The sequence below is a fragment of the Bubalus bubalis genome, chromosome 13 (genome assembly GCF_019923935.1).
Source record: "Bubalus bubalis isolate 160015118507 breed Murrah chromosome 13, NDDB_SH_1, whole genome shotgun sequence".
NCBI classification, from domain to species: domain Eukaryota; kingdom Metazoa; phylum Chordata; class Mammalia; order Artiodactyla; family Bovidae; genus Bubalus; species Bubalus bubalis.
Genome location: NC_059169.1, coordinates 70,395,158 through 70,409,697, shown reverse-complemented (window position 1 = coordinate 70,409,697; position 14,540 = coordinate 70,395,158). Strand labels below are relative to the sequence as shown.

The window sequence follows — 14,540 nt, the reverse complement described above, 5'->3', positions numbered from 1 at the left end:
GATCAACTGTACATCAAGTACAAAAACATTCCATATCAAAGTGGGTTTTGATTTTCTTTTTTAGAAAGTATTTCAGTGTCTCACCGTATTGGAAAAAAATCTTAAAAAGCAGAGACATCACTTTGCTGACAAAGGTCCGTAGAGTCAAAGCTACGGTTTTGCCAGTAGTCATGTATGGATGTGTGAGTTGGACCATAAAGAAGGCTGAGGGCCGAAGAATTGATGCTTTGGAACTGTGGTGTTGGAGAAGACTCGTGAGAGTCTCTTGGACTGCAAGGAGATCAAACCAGTCAATCCTAAAGAAAATCAACTCTGAATATTCACTGGAAGGACTGATGCTGAAGCTCCAATACTTTGGGCATCTGATGCAAAGAGCCAACTCACTGGAGGAGACCCTGATGCTGGGAAAGACTGAGGGCAGGAGGAGAAGGGGACGACAGAGGATGAGATGGCTGGATGGAATCACCGACTCGATGGACACAAGTTTGAGCAAATTCTGAGAGATAGTGAAGGACAGGGAAGGCTGGCAAGCTGCAGTCCATGAGGTCACAAAGAGTCGGACATGATTGAGTGACTGAACATACACTCAAAAAATATTCTGTAGTCTACTGATCACAAAAATGTTTAATTAACCTCCTAAGAAAAGAAGTAAATGCTGACCATCTGGCATTAGCACTAAGTTTTAAAAAAAATCATGTCCCAAAATCAGTTCTGTAATTAGATTCTTGGCTCATATTTATTTCTACCCACCAAAAGCAAAATTTTAAGACATAGCTGCTCAGAAAGTAGTATTTTCTGGAAAGTTCTCTAATCTGATTAAACAAACAAAAAAAAAACTCCCCAACTGTTTCTTTTAATGTTCAACCAGACACAGAAAACAAAAATTTCCTGAAAAGAAACAGTATAAATAGAAGCATTTCAAAATGTTTATACCTAAAACATGATCAGGACTATCACGAGACAATGTTTTATACACATTTTCTCCCCTGATATCAATACTCATTCAGGTTTGTACTATAGGAATATTTAAGTCTTCTTTCTCTAAGTCCTGCTTTACTTTTTAAAAATTTGCAGAAAATTTCACAATGCATCTATAATATAAGGGTTCCACAACAATTAGCTTACTTTCAAAAATCGTCACAACTATTGAGTCAATATATTTTTGTTCTTTTAACATATGTACATTTGCTTCAAAATTCTCTTGTCAAAAGGAAGCGTGGAGGAACCACAGTAATTTTTATAGAAAAAAGAAATATGAGAGGCAGGGAGTCTCCACCCTCCCATTTTCACAGAATGAAAGAAAAGTCACATAGGGTCCCTAAGCTGAATTACTGAAAATAACAGATTTTGCAGCTAATTTCCAATCTGCCTTAGCAGCAGCTTCCCATCAACTTACAGATAGAGTAAGTGGGCTTCATTTTTATATTCTAAAGCTTTATTTACTTTCTACATTCTACAGTATTAAGGAAATAAAACGTAAAGGTACATTAGTCAATTATATAACTCCCAACAGAATAAAAAATAATTCAACCTAAAAAGAAGGCTTTTTGCTTTCTATTTTCTAATTTCTCTACATTGAATACATATAATTTACAGGATTATGAGTTATTGTTTAACAATTTTTTTAAAGTACAACTTTATGGTGACATGTTTCAAACACATTCATTTGTTCCCTTAACTCAGCATGTACTTCCGAGTGCCAACTACACACCAGCAATGGGACCGACTCTGGCGAAGCACGTTTGTGGTCTCAAACAAGGGACAGCTTCTAATGTGCTTGATGTCAGCAAAGTGAAAACTAGTGAAGGAAATGACCTGGCCTGGGTAGGCATAAGGCATCTTCCGTAAACTTTCTGGGGTAGATTTTAGCTGAAGGTGAGAAAGAACTTTCCAGCAACGAGAGTCGAGTTGCTGCCCCAGTGGTCCTGGCTCCCAGGTGGCGCTAGTGGTAAAGAACCTGCCAGCCAATGCAGGTTAGACAAAAGATACTCGGGTTGAATCCTTGGGTGGGGAAGGTCCCCTGGAGGAGGGCATGGCAACCCACTCCAGTATTCTTGCCTGGAGAATCCCATGGACAGAGGAGCCTGGGGCTACAGTCCATAGGGTTGCACAGAATCGGACACAACGGAAGCAACGTAGCACAGTACAGGTGGTCCTGACTGGTTTCGGTCAGCAAGCTCCTTATCCCAAGAACACAGACCTCATTAGCACTGAGAAGGAGTATGGAGAGACACAGAAGGTTCAAAGTCAATCGCCAAATGAAGTGAAAAGTCATGGACCAATTTAAAATTGTATCACTGAGAGGAAATAAAATCTGAAGCAACAGCGTTGCTAATAGAGATGTTCATGATGACAAAGAAAGGGTAGGAAAAAAACTAGACATCCATTTCCTATTAGAAATGATCTACTTTGATCATCATCCCATCTGTTGAAAAGGCCACAGAGAAAATCAGCTATATCTGACTTTATCAAATATTTATAATCATAATATAATCTCAAATAAAAATAGGATGCATTTTGAAAACCCAAGACATAATGGTCCATTTCGATCCCCAAATGCGGCAAAGATGCAGTCTGTCCTCCGACACATCTCCAAGGCTGCGGCTGCAGATCTTTGCATGAGTCTGGTCAATTCTGACACCAGGTGATCTCCCTGGTCACATGATGATAAAATGAAAGACTGACTGTGTCATTTCGGGTGCAAACTTTAGCTAGACACCTCAAATGCCAAAGCTACTGCTCTTTGACTTTTATTCTCCATGAAGACATAAAACCAACCATCTCAGCCTTCAGTTCCCTAAATATCCTTAATGCATCCTTCCCATGTTCACTCAGTTCAACAAACACTGGCCACCCATGTGCTGGGCACAAGGCACACAGATGAATGGAATACAGCTCCTGTACAGAGGGAGCTGACATTCTGATGGTACCATGGCTCTTCACTTCCAGAAAATGCACACAAAGAACTGAAGGCTCCCAACAGCCCATTCACTCAGGGACTCTCCAGAGATCCATGAATCAATCCTGTATAAAAAACCACCAAACAAAAAGGAGTCCAGAGCAGGCTCTTCATCCATGAATAACCGTGAGTGACAATTAGATGATGACAGAACTTCAGAGCAAACACAGGGATAAATCACAGGGCAGCCCTGGCTTATGACAGGGCAACGGTGGGGCAAAAGCACAGTGGGTCCTGAGAAAAAATATATTACGCTCGCCTGGAGCAATACTTGAAATATCACATGCCGTCTGCTAGTCCCATGAGATGTGGCTCTTTATATTCCAACCTGCAGTGGGGCTGCTGGGACTCCAGTTTCCTATCTTAGGTAGAAACAGGAGAAACAACCATTTTTGAAGCTGTAAACAGAGAATAAAGCAAGCCAGATTTCATTTTTTTAGGGGTCAGTCCATTCAGTGATTCCCTAAACAGAAGTGAAGTCACTCATCATGTTCCTTGTCCCATGAGAAAAAAAGGGGGAAAGGTGCCCACGGGGAGTTATGGGCGGCGTGTTTCTGCGCGCTGGCTTACGTTACCTCTGCATCGTATCTGACCGCAGCAGAGAACAGTGAGAAGGCGTTCTCCACGGTGATTCCTCGCTTGATGATATGCTGACAAAGTTTCTTCAGCCTGTTTTCGCAGTAGGATGTCGCCAAGTCCAGAAGACCTGAAAGTAAAGTATGGGATGCTTAATGGAGCTCATAATAGTTTCCAACCATCTACAGACATTTCATTTTGGTGAAGAGAGTTATACAGATAAGTCAGCAGGAGCTTCTTAGGGAACAGTACTCTCAATCTTACTAAATAAATTCTCTTTCTAAGTTCGTCCCTTCCCCACCTCCCAAACACACCTCTCCTAAACTCAGTTTATACAATTTCTTCTATAGTACAAAGGAAGAGGAAAAAATCGAATTGTCCCGTGTTTCCAAAATGATATGCTTAATTCATTAGCAATTTATACTTCAAGATTAAAAGAGTAAAATAAGACCACAGTCATAAATTAACTGTGTCCAAAATTATTAACTGTGATATCTATATATACTTTCTGAATTTTTTTTTAATTGACATATAGTTGACTTACAATATTGTGTTAATTTCTGCTGCACAGCAAAGCGACTCCGTTACCCACTTATATACTCTACCATCCTGTTGCTCAGTTGCTCAGTTGTGTCTGATTCTTCACGACCTCATGGACTGCAGCATGCCAGGCTTCCCTGTCCTTCACCATCTCCTGGAGCATATCATAAGACAAATGCATATTCCCTGTGAGGGACAGGGAAGCTTGGCATGCTGCAGTCCATGGGGTTGTAAACAGTCTGACATGACCTGGCGACTGAACAAGGTATTCTCTTTTACACTCTTTTCCATTCGAATATGGTTCCCCGTGCTATACACTAGGATGTTGTTTATCCATCCTGTATGTAATAGTTTACATCTACTAACCCCAAACTGGAAGTTTATCTCTCACCCAAATTCAATACTATTTCTAAAGGCATTTACTTTAAATCATTCTTAAAAACCATGTTAAAAACCAGTAAATCTGAAACCTTTTACCCTTCAATACTATCAGAAAACTAAGATCATGGCATCTGGTCCCATCACTTCATGGCAAACAGATGGGAAAACAATGGGAACAGTGACAGACTTTATTTGGGGGGGCTCCAAAATCACTGCAGATGGTGACTGCAGACATGAAATTACAAGACATTTGCTCCTTGGAAGAAAAGTTATTATCAACCTAGACAACATATTAAAAAGTAGAGACATTCCTTTGTCAACAAAGGTCCATCTAGTCAAAGCTATGGTTTTTCCAGGAGTCATGTATGGATGTGAGAGTTGGACTATAAAGAAAGCTGAGCACCAAAGAACTGATGCTTTCGAACTGTGGTGTTGGAGGAGACTCTTGAGAGTCCCTTGGACTGCAAGGAGATCCAACCAGTCCATCCTAAAGGAAATCAGTCCTGAATATTCACTGGAAGGACTGATGCTGAATCTGAAGCTCCAATACTTCGGCCACCTGATGCGAAGAACTGATTCACTGGAAAAGACTCTGATACTGGGAAAGATTGAAGGAAGGAGGAGAAGGGGACAATAGAGGATGAGATGGTTGGATGGCATCACTGACTCGATGGACATGAGTTTGAGTAAACTCCAGGAGCTGGTGATGGACAGGGAGGCCTGGCGTGCTGCAGTCCATGGGATCGCAGAGAGTCAGACATGACTGAGCAACTAACTGAACTATAAGAGTATGGGAAAGTCGCTCAGTTGTGTCTGACTCTTTGTGACCCCATGGACTATACAGTCCATGAAATTCTCCAGGCCAGAATACCGAAGTGGGTAGCTTTTCCCTTCTCCAGAGGATCTTCCCAACCCAGGGATGGAACCCAGGTCTCCCGCATTGCAGGCCGATTCTTTACCAGCTGAGTCACAAGGTGAGCCCAGTAAGAGTTGGGGAGACATGTTTTTGACCCTGTGCCTTGGCCAGTCCCAGCGTGGCTGGTACCTATGGCGTCCTCAGGGGGCAGGTCCACTGCGTCTGTGTAGAGGTACTGGAGAAAGGCACGGTACACAGCATAGGAGAACTGGTCTATCTCTATCACCTCCTTCATGTCCTCATTCCAGTAAGACTGGAACATGGATCGAAAGTGCTCACACCTGAAACAGAACAGCAAAACTCACCTGCTTAAGTCGGTGGAAGCAAGGATAAAAAAGTATTACAGGGATGTTTACTCTATTTAAGTAGTACATTCATTCCACGTACAAGAACCAAAATATGTTCCACATGCAAGGGTTTTTATATTCACCTTTTATGTACACTCACTTTCATTCTTTAAGGTATTGCCTATTAAAACAGTAAGAACTATACATAGCCTCGAAGTAGCCAGCGCTTCAACAAGTACCACTGTTTGCATCTGACAGACCTCATTTCAGATTAAGGCTTTTGCTTACCTGTTTTGTTTAAAAGATGTTATACAGAAGGGCATTTCAAACAATGAAATTGAAAAGAAATTCAAAAGTGACTGTTCAAACTTTTGATATGTATCTGCTGCTGCTAACTGCTGCTAAGTCGATTCAGTCGTGTCCGACTCTGTGCGACCCCATAGATGGCAGCCCACCAGGCTCCCCCGTCCCTGGGATTCTCCAGGCAAGAACACTGGAGTGGGCTGCCATTTCCTTCTCCAATGTATCAAAGTCAAAAGTGAAAGTGAAGTCGCTCAGTCATGTCCAACTCTTCACGACCCCATGGACTGCAGCCTACCAGGCTCCTCTGCCCATGGGATTTTCCAGGCAAGGGTACTGGAGTGGGTTGCCATTGCCATATCGATATGTATCAATACCACTCAAATGATTCAGTGTTTGTATGTTACCAGCACATTCTTGCAATCAGCATTTTTGTAATCGGCACATTCTTAAAATGGTTTTAAAAGCTAACTGGATTATGTTCAAAAGGATTTTTATTCCATTACCGTACATGACAACTTTCCTTCTTTTTTGACTCATCCTCAAAACAGCCACCATCCCAACTTTGTTCCTTTTCTTTCATCTGCTCCCCTTCTTCTCCTTCCAAGCCTGTTACCAATTTATTTGTGACACTCACTAGGATAGTCACATATTTGAAGAAAAACTAAATAGGTCTTTTTGTATTGTATTTACATATACAGATACACCTAAATGAGGAACTGATTTCTGAATATTTGATTTTCTTTAAGTGTAACATACTTCATAATTTTTTTTAAATCATCTTTTCAAATCCTTTTTAAAATGAGTTACAGTAGAAAAACACAAATATATGTTCAATATCCATTCAGAATACTGAAAAGAATGGCTCCACTTACAAAAGAAATTACCTTGTCTGGGAGGGAAAAAGTTACTGTCTAGGCAAGGGTTAATAGATGAACTCGGTCAGAACACTATGCATGGGCTGACCACAGGTATTCAGACAGAAACAATTCCCCTTCACCTTTTCAATTACTACTTTGGTATAGACACTTACTCCCTTAAAGTAATGAATGACACAGCATTTTAGTTCCCTAAAAACATGTTGTTTTGTAAATAGATGTTAAACTAAATTTTGAAAAAAGACTCGTAAATGGCCAGTTTACCTCTCAATGGTCAGATTTTGTGTGCCTCCCTCTCGAATGGCAGCCTCGGTGACCAATCATCCAGTTATTAATTAACACAAGTTCCCTCACATTTATACAGAGAACTCCTGCCATGCACCGTATTTAGAGAACGTTTCTTCAACCGGGAATTAGATGTCTCTCAGGACCAGAAAGTCCAGTATTCCTAAGTTTTCTGCTTGTGGAAAATGAAGTTTTAACTGCTGCTGCTGCTAAGTCGCTTCAGTCGTCCGACTCTGTGTGACCCCATAGACAGCAGCCCACCAGGCTCCCCCGTCCCTGGGATTCTCCAGGCAAGAACACTGGAGTGGGCTGCCATTTCCTTCTCCAATGCATGAAAGTGAAGTCGCTCAGTCATGTCCGCCTCTTTGCAACCCCATGGACTGCTGCCCACCAGGCTCCTCTGTCCATGGGATTTTCCAGGCAAGAGTACTGGAGTGGGTTTCCACTGCCTTCTCTGGAAGTTTTAACTAAAAGAAGACATATACACTTTTCACTGATGGGCCTTTGTATTTTCTTAAAGCTATATACAATTTTTTTGATGGAAATAATTATGTACGAGCTACTTCATTTAACAAAAAATACAGAAAAATACTCCCACATTATGCTTTTTCTAAAAGGCGCATGAGTGTACACGCGCGCACACACACACACAAACATACATGCAAAACTTTTCAATAATGAGTGGACTGATACTACGTGCAAAATTATTAAGTGTGCTGTTTCACTCTACTCCCAAGATTAGTTCTTATTAGTCTCCATTGTGTGGAATAACAAGGAAATGGAGACTACAAAAGAGTAAGGTTACTGATGAGTCTAAACTCATGAGAAAATACCTGATTTTCAAAACAGCTTTATGGACATGGATGTATTTCCCATCAATTCGAAACTTCAGATCGGCAGTTTCTGGACTGTCAAATTCTTTCTTCAGTGACTCTGCAACTGTTAGAAAGTCTTCATGCTCTGAAGGAAGCAAGCACATTAACACAGGTGCTCAAGCTTTGAAAGACTTTACAAAGATAGTGATTAGCATGATGGATAATTCCATTACATTTTTCTCAGAAGAGTTCACACCTTACTCGACAAATCAACTTTCCAGTATTAAAATCAATGTCACAGAAATTAAATTTCACAGGCTAACAGGGAGACAAAAAATTCCAGGGGCCCTCGTCAGCACTGAATGAAGGTACTGCAGACAAAGGAGATAACTTGATGTCCCGAGATGAGAAGGTGAGTCTCAGCAGCTGGTGATACCTAAATGTCACCAAGTGTATAAACTATAAGAAAAAAAATGTATATATTTGGATTCTGTAAAGCAATTATCCTTCAATAAAAAAAATTAATTTTTAAAAAATGTATATTTGGAAAGGCCAAAAACCGGTCTTCCAAACTAAGCTAGACATTAGAAATGTGTATTCTGTGGACTTCCCTGGTCCAGTAGTTAAAACTTCACCTTCTAGCTCGGGGGTGTGGGTCTGATCCCTAGTCGGGAAGCTAAAATCCAAAAAAACCCAAAATATAAAACAGAATCACTGTTGTAACAAATTCAATCAAGACATGGTCCACATTTAAACATGGTCCACTTTAAAAAAAAAATCTTTTTGAAAAGAAAAAGTTATAGATTGTCATTTTACCTAAACTCTTCTCTCCAAAGTTTGAGCAGTGTTCATCTAAGGCTGAGAACTGATCAGTTTTCCTCCACTGAAGCACTTTCGGACACCTGCTCTGCTTTTAGGGTAGTTTCAAGGAGTTGGTAAATTCAATTCAAGGAGTCCCAAGAAACACATTCCTCACTTGAGTGGTCATGCTGGAGTGGTGTTCCTTCCCAGGGTGACCCTTTTCCCTCCCTCCCTGGCATCTAAACATCCTTCTTAACCTTAAAAATTAATGCCGCACAAACAATAATCCTCACACACTATCTAAAAGCAGAGCAAATTTACTTAGTAGGAATGTGTACTTAAGAGGAGTGGCGTTACAAAACCGTGGTCACACTGCCCGATAAAAAGATGCAAGGACATTTAATTCTTAGATGTAAGTAGAACCGTGTCATCATGAAGAAAACAAAAGGCATCCGTACAAACTCATGCAACACTTTCTTGTGCTTTACATGTGTGAACAAAGGAAAAGAGGAAGAAGCTGGCTAACAGGGAAACTTACAAATTCCAGAGACCCTCACTGGCACTGCTGAATGAAGGTACTATTGAGGCAGGAGACCCATTTCCAATTCCCCCAACATGAGAACTTCCCCCAAGACTCGCAGCAGCTGCTGTTACCAGGGCAACTCTTACAGAGGGACAACTGCTAAAAGCTAGGCTGAAACCTAACAACGAGCTTTCCATGAGCTCTATTATCAGACTCTCCTAAGGAAATACCATTTGCCTAAGTCCTGTTACTCTAACCTACAGCCTCCCCTCCGACCCTGACGATGCAGAGCTCTCTTGGCTGTGGAGGAAAGGTGGATATTCTCTCAAAAATCTGACCCTGTAATCTGAATCCCCAGTGAATGAAAAGACGGGAAATAACTAAGATGGGCAAAGAGTCCAAGAGCCTAGATTGTTACCCACCCTCCCCACCCAGAACACAGTTCTTCTCAGCGCCTCAACTCCTGCATCTCGTCCTAAGGGCTGACCACCTTGGTTTCTGGCAACTAGTACCACCCTCCAGAGAAGAAACTGTTCTTCAGAGGCACCCATTCGTCCTCTGACTTTCTTCCCAGCACTCTGCTGAGATCAGAAACTGCGAGGAAACGAACACTTCTGACGTTTAGAGGGTGGACAGGAAAAGAGGTCACCTGGGAGATATACTTAGTGACTGTACTTTTTCCAAACTTAATAGAAAATGGTAGGACATTTGGTCTGAAAAGAACATCTTTTCAAGATGAGGATTTTAAGATGCAAGAACCCTTTCATAAACAGGTCCAGGTTAGGCAGGTATATGAGACTCTGAAGATGTGTACAGGTCTATACATATGTGTGAGTATGGCCAAGGAGTCCCGTCCTATGAACTAAATTTTCTCTAATCACAACATTCACTGCAAACAATCACTGAATTACCTGGAAAAGAACCTGGAAAGGTTCCATTTCTTTAAGTTGAGCAGCAGCTTTACTTTTCCTAAACATCTTGCCCCCGTGACCACAAAGACGGGTCACCTGTTGATGGGACAGCCCCAGCCGCCTGACACACCTGAGCCGGACGTGTATTACAAGACCTTCAGTATCAACTGCTGAGCAACCCAAACCCCATGCTGTCACAGCTGTGTTCATTTTCAAGCACAGGGTTTCCTGACTCACTATTCCCTCTGCATTATAAACAAAAGAACAATTTAGAAAAAATACATTTAGAAGAAATACACTAAAAAAAAAAAAAAAGAAGAAATACACTGGCCAAAAGGTACAAAAAAGAAATAAAAAGAGACTAAGATTATCCTGCTAATGGCTACTCAGCTTGATGACAGCTTCACATTTTCGATCAACAACAGGCCCATGAAGGAAGACAGTATTCAGAAAAGGGACGGACGTAACCAAAGATCACCCTGAATTCCACTATCCTTTTATTCTTTTTCAGGCCACACTGTGTGGCAGGTGGGATCTTAGTTCCCTGACTAGGGATCGAACCCGGGCCCCCTGCAGTGGGAGCACAGAGTCTTTAACTACCAGCTAAGTCCCCCACTATCCTTCATAATATCTCTCCTTAGCTCTCCTCCAAGGAAAAAAAACTTTGAGATTGGTTGAAAGGAAAAAAGGAGGAAAAAAAAGTGGAATTAACTCCACAAAGTTAACAAGTTCTTCATTTTTTTTAAGTTCACGTTAAATTATATAATAAATTCAGTGTTACAAAAGCACTTAAGAATATTTGTACACACTCAAATATCTGTACATGAATGTTCAAAACAGGTATTCACAATAGACAAAAAGTGGAAACCATCCAAATGTCCATCAACAGACAGACGACAAACGAACTGTGGTCTGTATATATAATACGACACTGCTGCTGCTGCTGAGTCGCTTCAGTCGTGTCCCACTCTGTGCGACCCCATAGACGGCAGCCCACCAGGCTCCGCCGTCCCTGGGATTCTCCAGGCAAGAACACTGGAGTGGGTTGCCATGTCCTTCTCCTATTCAGTCATAAAAAGAAGTACTGAACATGTATTATGTTACAACCTGGATGGGTCTCAAAAGCACTGAGTAAAAGAAGTCAGACACAAAAGGTTGTACATGGTAAGATTCCACTTAAGGCAAACATCCAGAACTGGTAAATCCACAGAAACAAAACAAACCAAACAAACTGGTAGTTGCCAGTGGTTGGGGGGGAGAAAGAATGGGGAGTGACTGCGTAATGGGTATAGGGGTTTCTTCTAAGGTGATGAAATGCTGCAGAGCTTGATGTAAATGCTGGCTGAGCAACATGGTGAAGGCAGTAAATGCCTCTGAATTGTATACTTTAAAAATGGTTGATTTTTGTATGTGAATTTCACCTCAAACCGAAAACACCCAAGAGGAGGAAATAATAAATTCATATAATATGCCACAGCATTTTAATAAACAGTATCATGCAAATCTAATTTGGGGAAGGGTTTTAAAGCTGAAGGAGGATAAAGCATTCTGAAGCGGACGGAGCCCACAGCCAGCAGACGCGCAGGCACAGCGCTCCGCTGACGGTGCCCTTCGTCCGGGCGGGCAGCCGGAGCTCTCTCTCACCCACAGACAGGAGGCGCCACGTGACGGCGGGCGTGGCGAAGCAGGCGAACACGTCGTCGGTGGAGGATAAGTGCGTGAGGTGCGGCAGGGTCACCGACTGGCCGCGGCACTGGCCCCACATGTACACGTGGCCGCCCTGCGTCTTGGCGGCTGACGTGTGCGCCGAGTGGCAGGCCGCGATCTCTATCACCCTGGAGAGTTTTAAGAAAAACGCACGTTATGTTTGCTTCGCAGAAGCCCAAGCGCACCACACACGGTAAGTAAAAGTTTTGCGCTCCAAACACCTCAAAGAGCCCAGGATCCAGGAAAGTTAGCTGTCAGGTCATACGGACAAAACCAAAAGACTGGAGCAACAGCTCTGGGTTACGCTCATCCTGGTGCCCCGTTCTCACCCGAAGCTCATTCTAAGTTAGGACAAGTAATGCATACTGTTGAGGAAAACCTGGGAAAACGGACTAGCAACCACAGTAAATGAGTAAAGTAGACACTGAAAAAAATGTCCTGGCAGTTCTGGGGGCTTACCCAGTAGCAAAAAATCCTGTATTCAATAAACCATTTCCTTACACATACAACTTTCTCTTTCCCCCAATTAGGGCTCAGAACGCTCATTAGGCTGACTAAGCAGTGGTCCAGGGGTCATGGACTCTGAATATCCCAATCCAAAGGGACATCAAGCCAAACTTACTACATTTCTCTGCATGCTTCTTAAGTGGCGTCCCAGAATTAGAAGTCAACATCCTAAAGCTTTAGTGGGCAAGAACTCACAATATGGCTCAACAAACATTTAAGCATCTATTCCAGTAACACACATTAAATCAAATCAATATTTAAACAGATAATGGCCTTTCAAGGGCAGATTTTATTTAAAAATTTAGTTGGCCCAAAGGGAAAATAATAGGTTTTAAATTTCAACATGGGGACAGACCCTACTGAGAAGTCTGCAGGCAATACACCAAAATGCATGAATGCCTTTCGGTGGTTATGTCGGATGGTCATCTGAGAAAGCTGCAAGAGAATCATGTCAACTTCACGTTCACGCTGACTGGTACAGCACTCTTGTTCACAATGAGAACGTTAATGAACGGAAGAGCTACAAAGCCAAACACCAGCGCTCCAGCACACAGGCCCAAGTCCCCATGCACACACAATCCCAAGACATGGTACCGCCAAGTTACCTTTCTTTCTCCACCATGATGTGTGCTGGGCTTAGCAGGTTATTTTTATTGCCAGTTCCCAGCTGCCCATACGTGTTAGCTCCCCAGGCATAGAGCAAGCCCTCATCGGTTAGTGCTAGAGTATGTGCATAGCCGCAGACAATCTGCAAGTAAATTTACATGGTTACCATCAACAGGAGAACAGGAAGGGCAGGGGAAACATCAACTTCAAGATTACAGCCAGCTCCTGCAGAATGCCAATTCATCATCAGGCATGGACTGACATTCTCTGGAACATTAAAAAAGCACTAGAAAAGCCTATACCTGAGACTACTGGATTTTTCCCAGTAGCTTTTCAAATTATCAAGACCAGTGTGCCAGCACCATGGTCTTGCTTCTCATCATGGGAATTTAGGGAGGATAGAATATTAAATGTGGCAGATGAAGGCACAGGGTACTGTTCAACAAGTCTGATTAAAAGAGTGAATCTCTGGGACTTCCCTATCGGTCCAATGATTGGGACTCCATGCTTCTATTGCAGGAGGAACAAGTTCAATCCCTGGTCCAGGATCTAAATTCTCACAGATGTTCCAAGTTGGAGCAGGGAAGACAGACGGGGAGCAGCAGCTAGGAGCCCACCACACGTACCTGGTTGACACACACACTGTGCAAAGCTGCCACTCTCACGGGAGTCAGCTGATTGCCATTGTTTCCCAAGCCGAGCTGACCATTGCCGTTGTAGCCCCAGCCATACACCTTAGAGAAAGGGGGAGAAGAGGGTTTTAAAACTGCTGGTAGGAGGAAAGAGATAAAAATGAAATCCTTCTAAACAAATGAGAGATTTCTTTCACTTCCAACACTCATATTCTACTGAATGAGGTCCTACAACTGATCTCCAAACAGAAGATGTTTCAGGCGTGGGGATGACAGAATCTGGCAGCTTCTACTCCAGAGCTTACTAGCTGGATAGCCTTGGGCGAGTCATTAATTCTTGCTTGCTACAAGAGGAACCTAAGGCTCATTAACAACTATTAATCACCTACTGTATTTCAGGATTTTTTGAAAAGTACTAGGAATTAAGTCTTTGGAAGCAGTTGAACAGGGGAGATGGACATACGCAATTTTTCTGCAGACAGACAGCAAGTGCTGGGGTAGAGATATAATCAAGGCACTACAGGTAGAGAGGAGAAAAGACTTAGCCATAGGAAGAAAGTTAAGGAAAGATTTTTTCAGATAGCAGAAATCTGAGCAGGGGAGATGCTCAGATCTGGCTAAAGGGTAGATGGGGATGAAGGTATCCCAGGGAGAGGTAGGTTCAGGAGACAAGCAGGTGGGCTGGCTGGACCCACCTTGGGTGGTGGTAGGGAAAAGACCAGAAGGAAAAGTAAGGGCCAAGGGATGAAGTGCCCAAACACAGACCAAGGAACATTAGATGTATCCATGGATCTGCCACTGAAATATTCCTATACCAAAGCAGAGATTAACATGATTAAAGTTGTATTCTGGAGCGATCTTGCAGACTGTGGTGAGCGAGACCAGAGGCAGGAAAACCTCAAAGACATAAACTCAT

At 42.4% G+C, this 14,540-nt stretch overlaps 1 protein-coding gene across 7 annotated transcripts in view; it reads right to left on the bottom strand.

Moving 5' to 3' along the window:
* Positions 1–14,540, bottom strand: part of RCBTB1 (RCC1 and BTB domain containing protein 1) — a 35,503-nt gene that overhangs the window by 6,225 nt on the left and 14,738 nt on the right. For 4 of the 7 annotated variants that reach the window (XM_025263218.3, XM_044926953.2, XM_025263225.3 and 1 more), the window contains 6 exons: positions 13,619–13,726; positions 12,992–13,134; positions 11,817–12,007; positions 7,956–8,082; positions 5,502–5,653; positions 3,535–3,665 (listed from right to left, as the gene is read on the bottom strand). In XM_025263218.3, the coding sequence (XP_025119003.1) occupies positions 3,535–3,665; positions 5,502–5,653; positions 7,956–8,082; positions 11,817–12,007; positions 12,992–13,134; positions 13,619–13,726 (852 nt within the window). Of the gene's footprint in view, positions 1–498; positions 2,211–3,534; positions 3,666–5,501; positions 5,654–7,955; positions 8,083–11,816; positions 12,008–12,991; positions 13,135–13,618; positions 13,727–14,540 lie in introns of those variants that run through there. The other 3 variants (XM_044926954.2, XM_044926955.2, XM_044926956.2) reach the window with 3 other exon arrangements.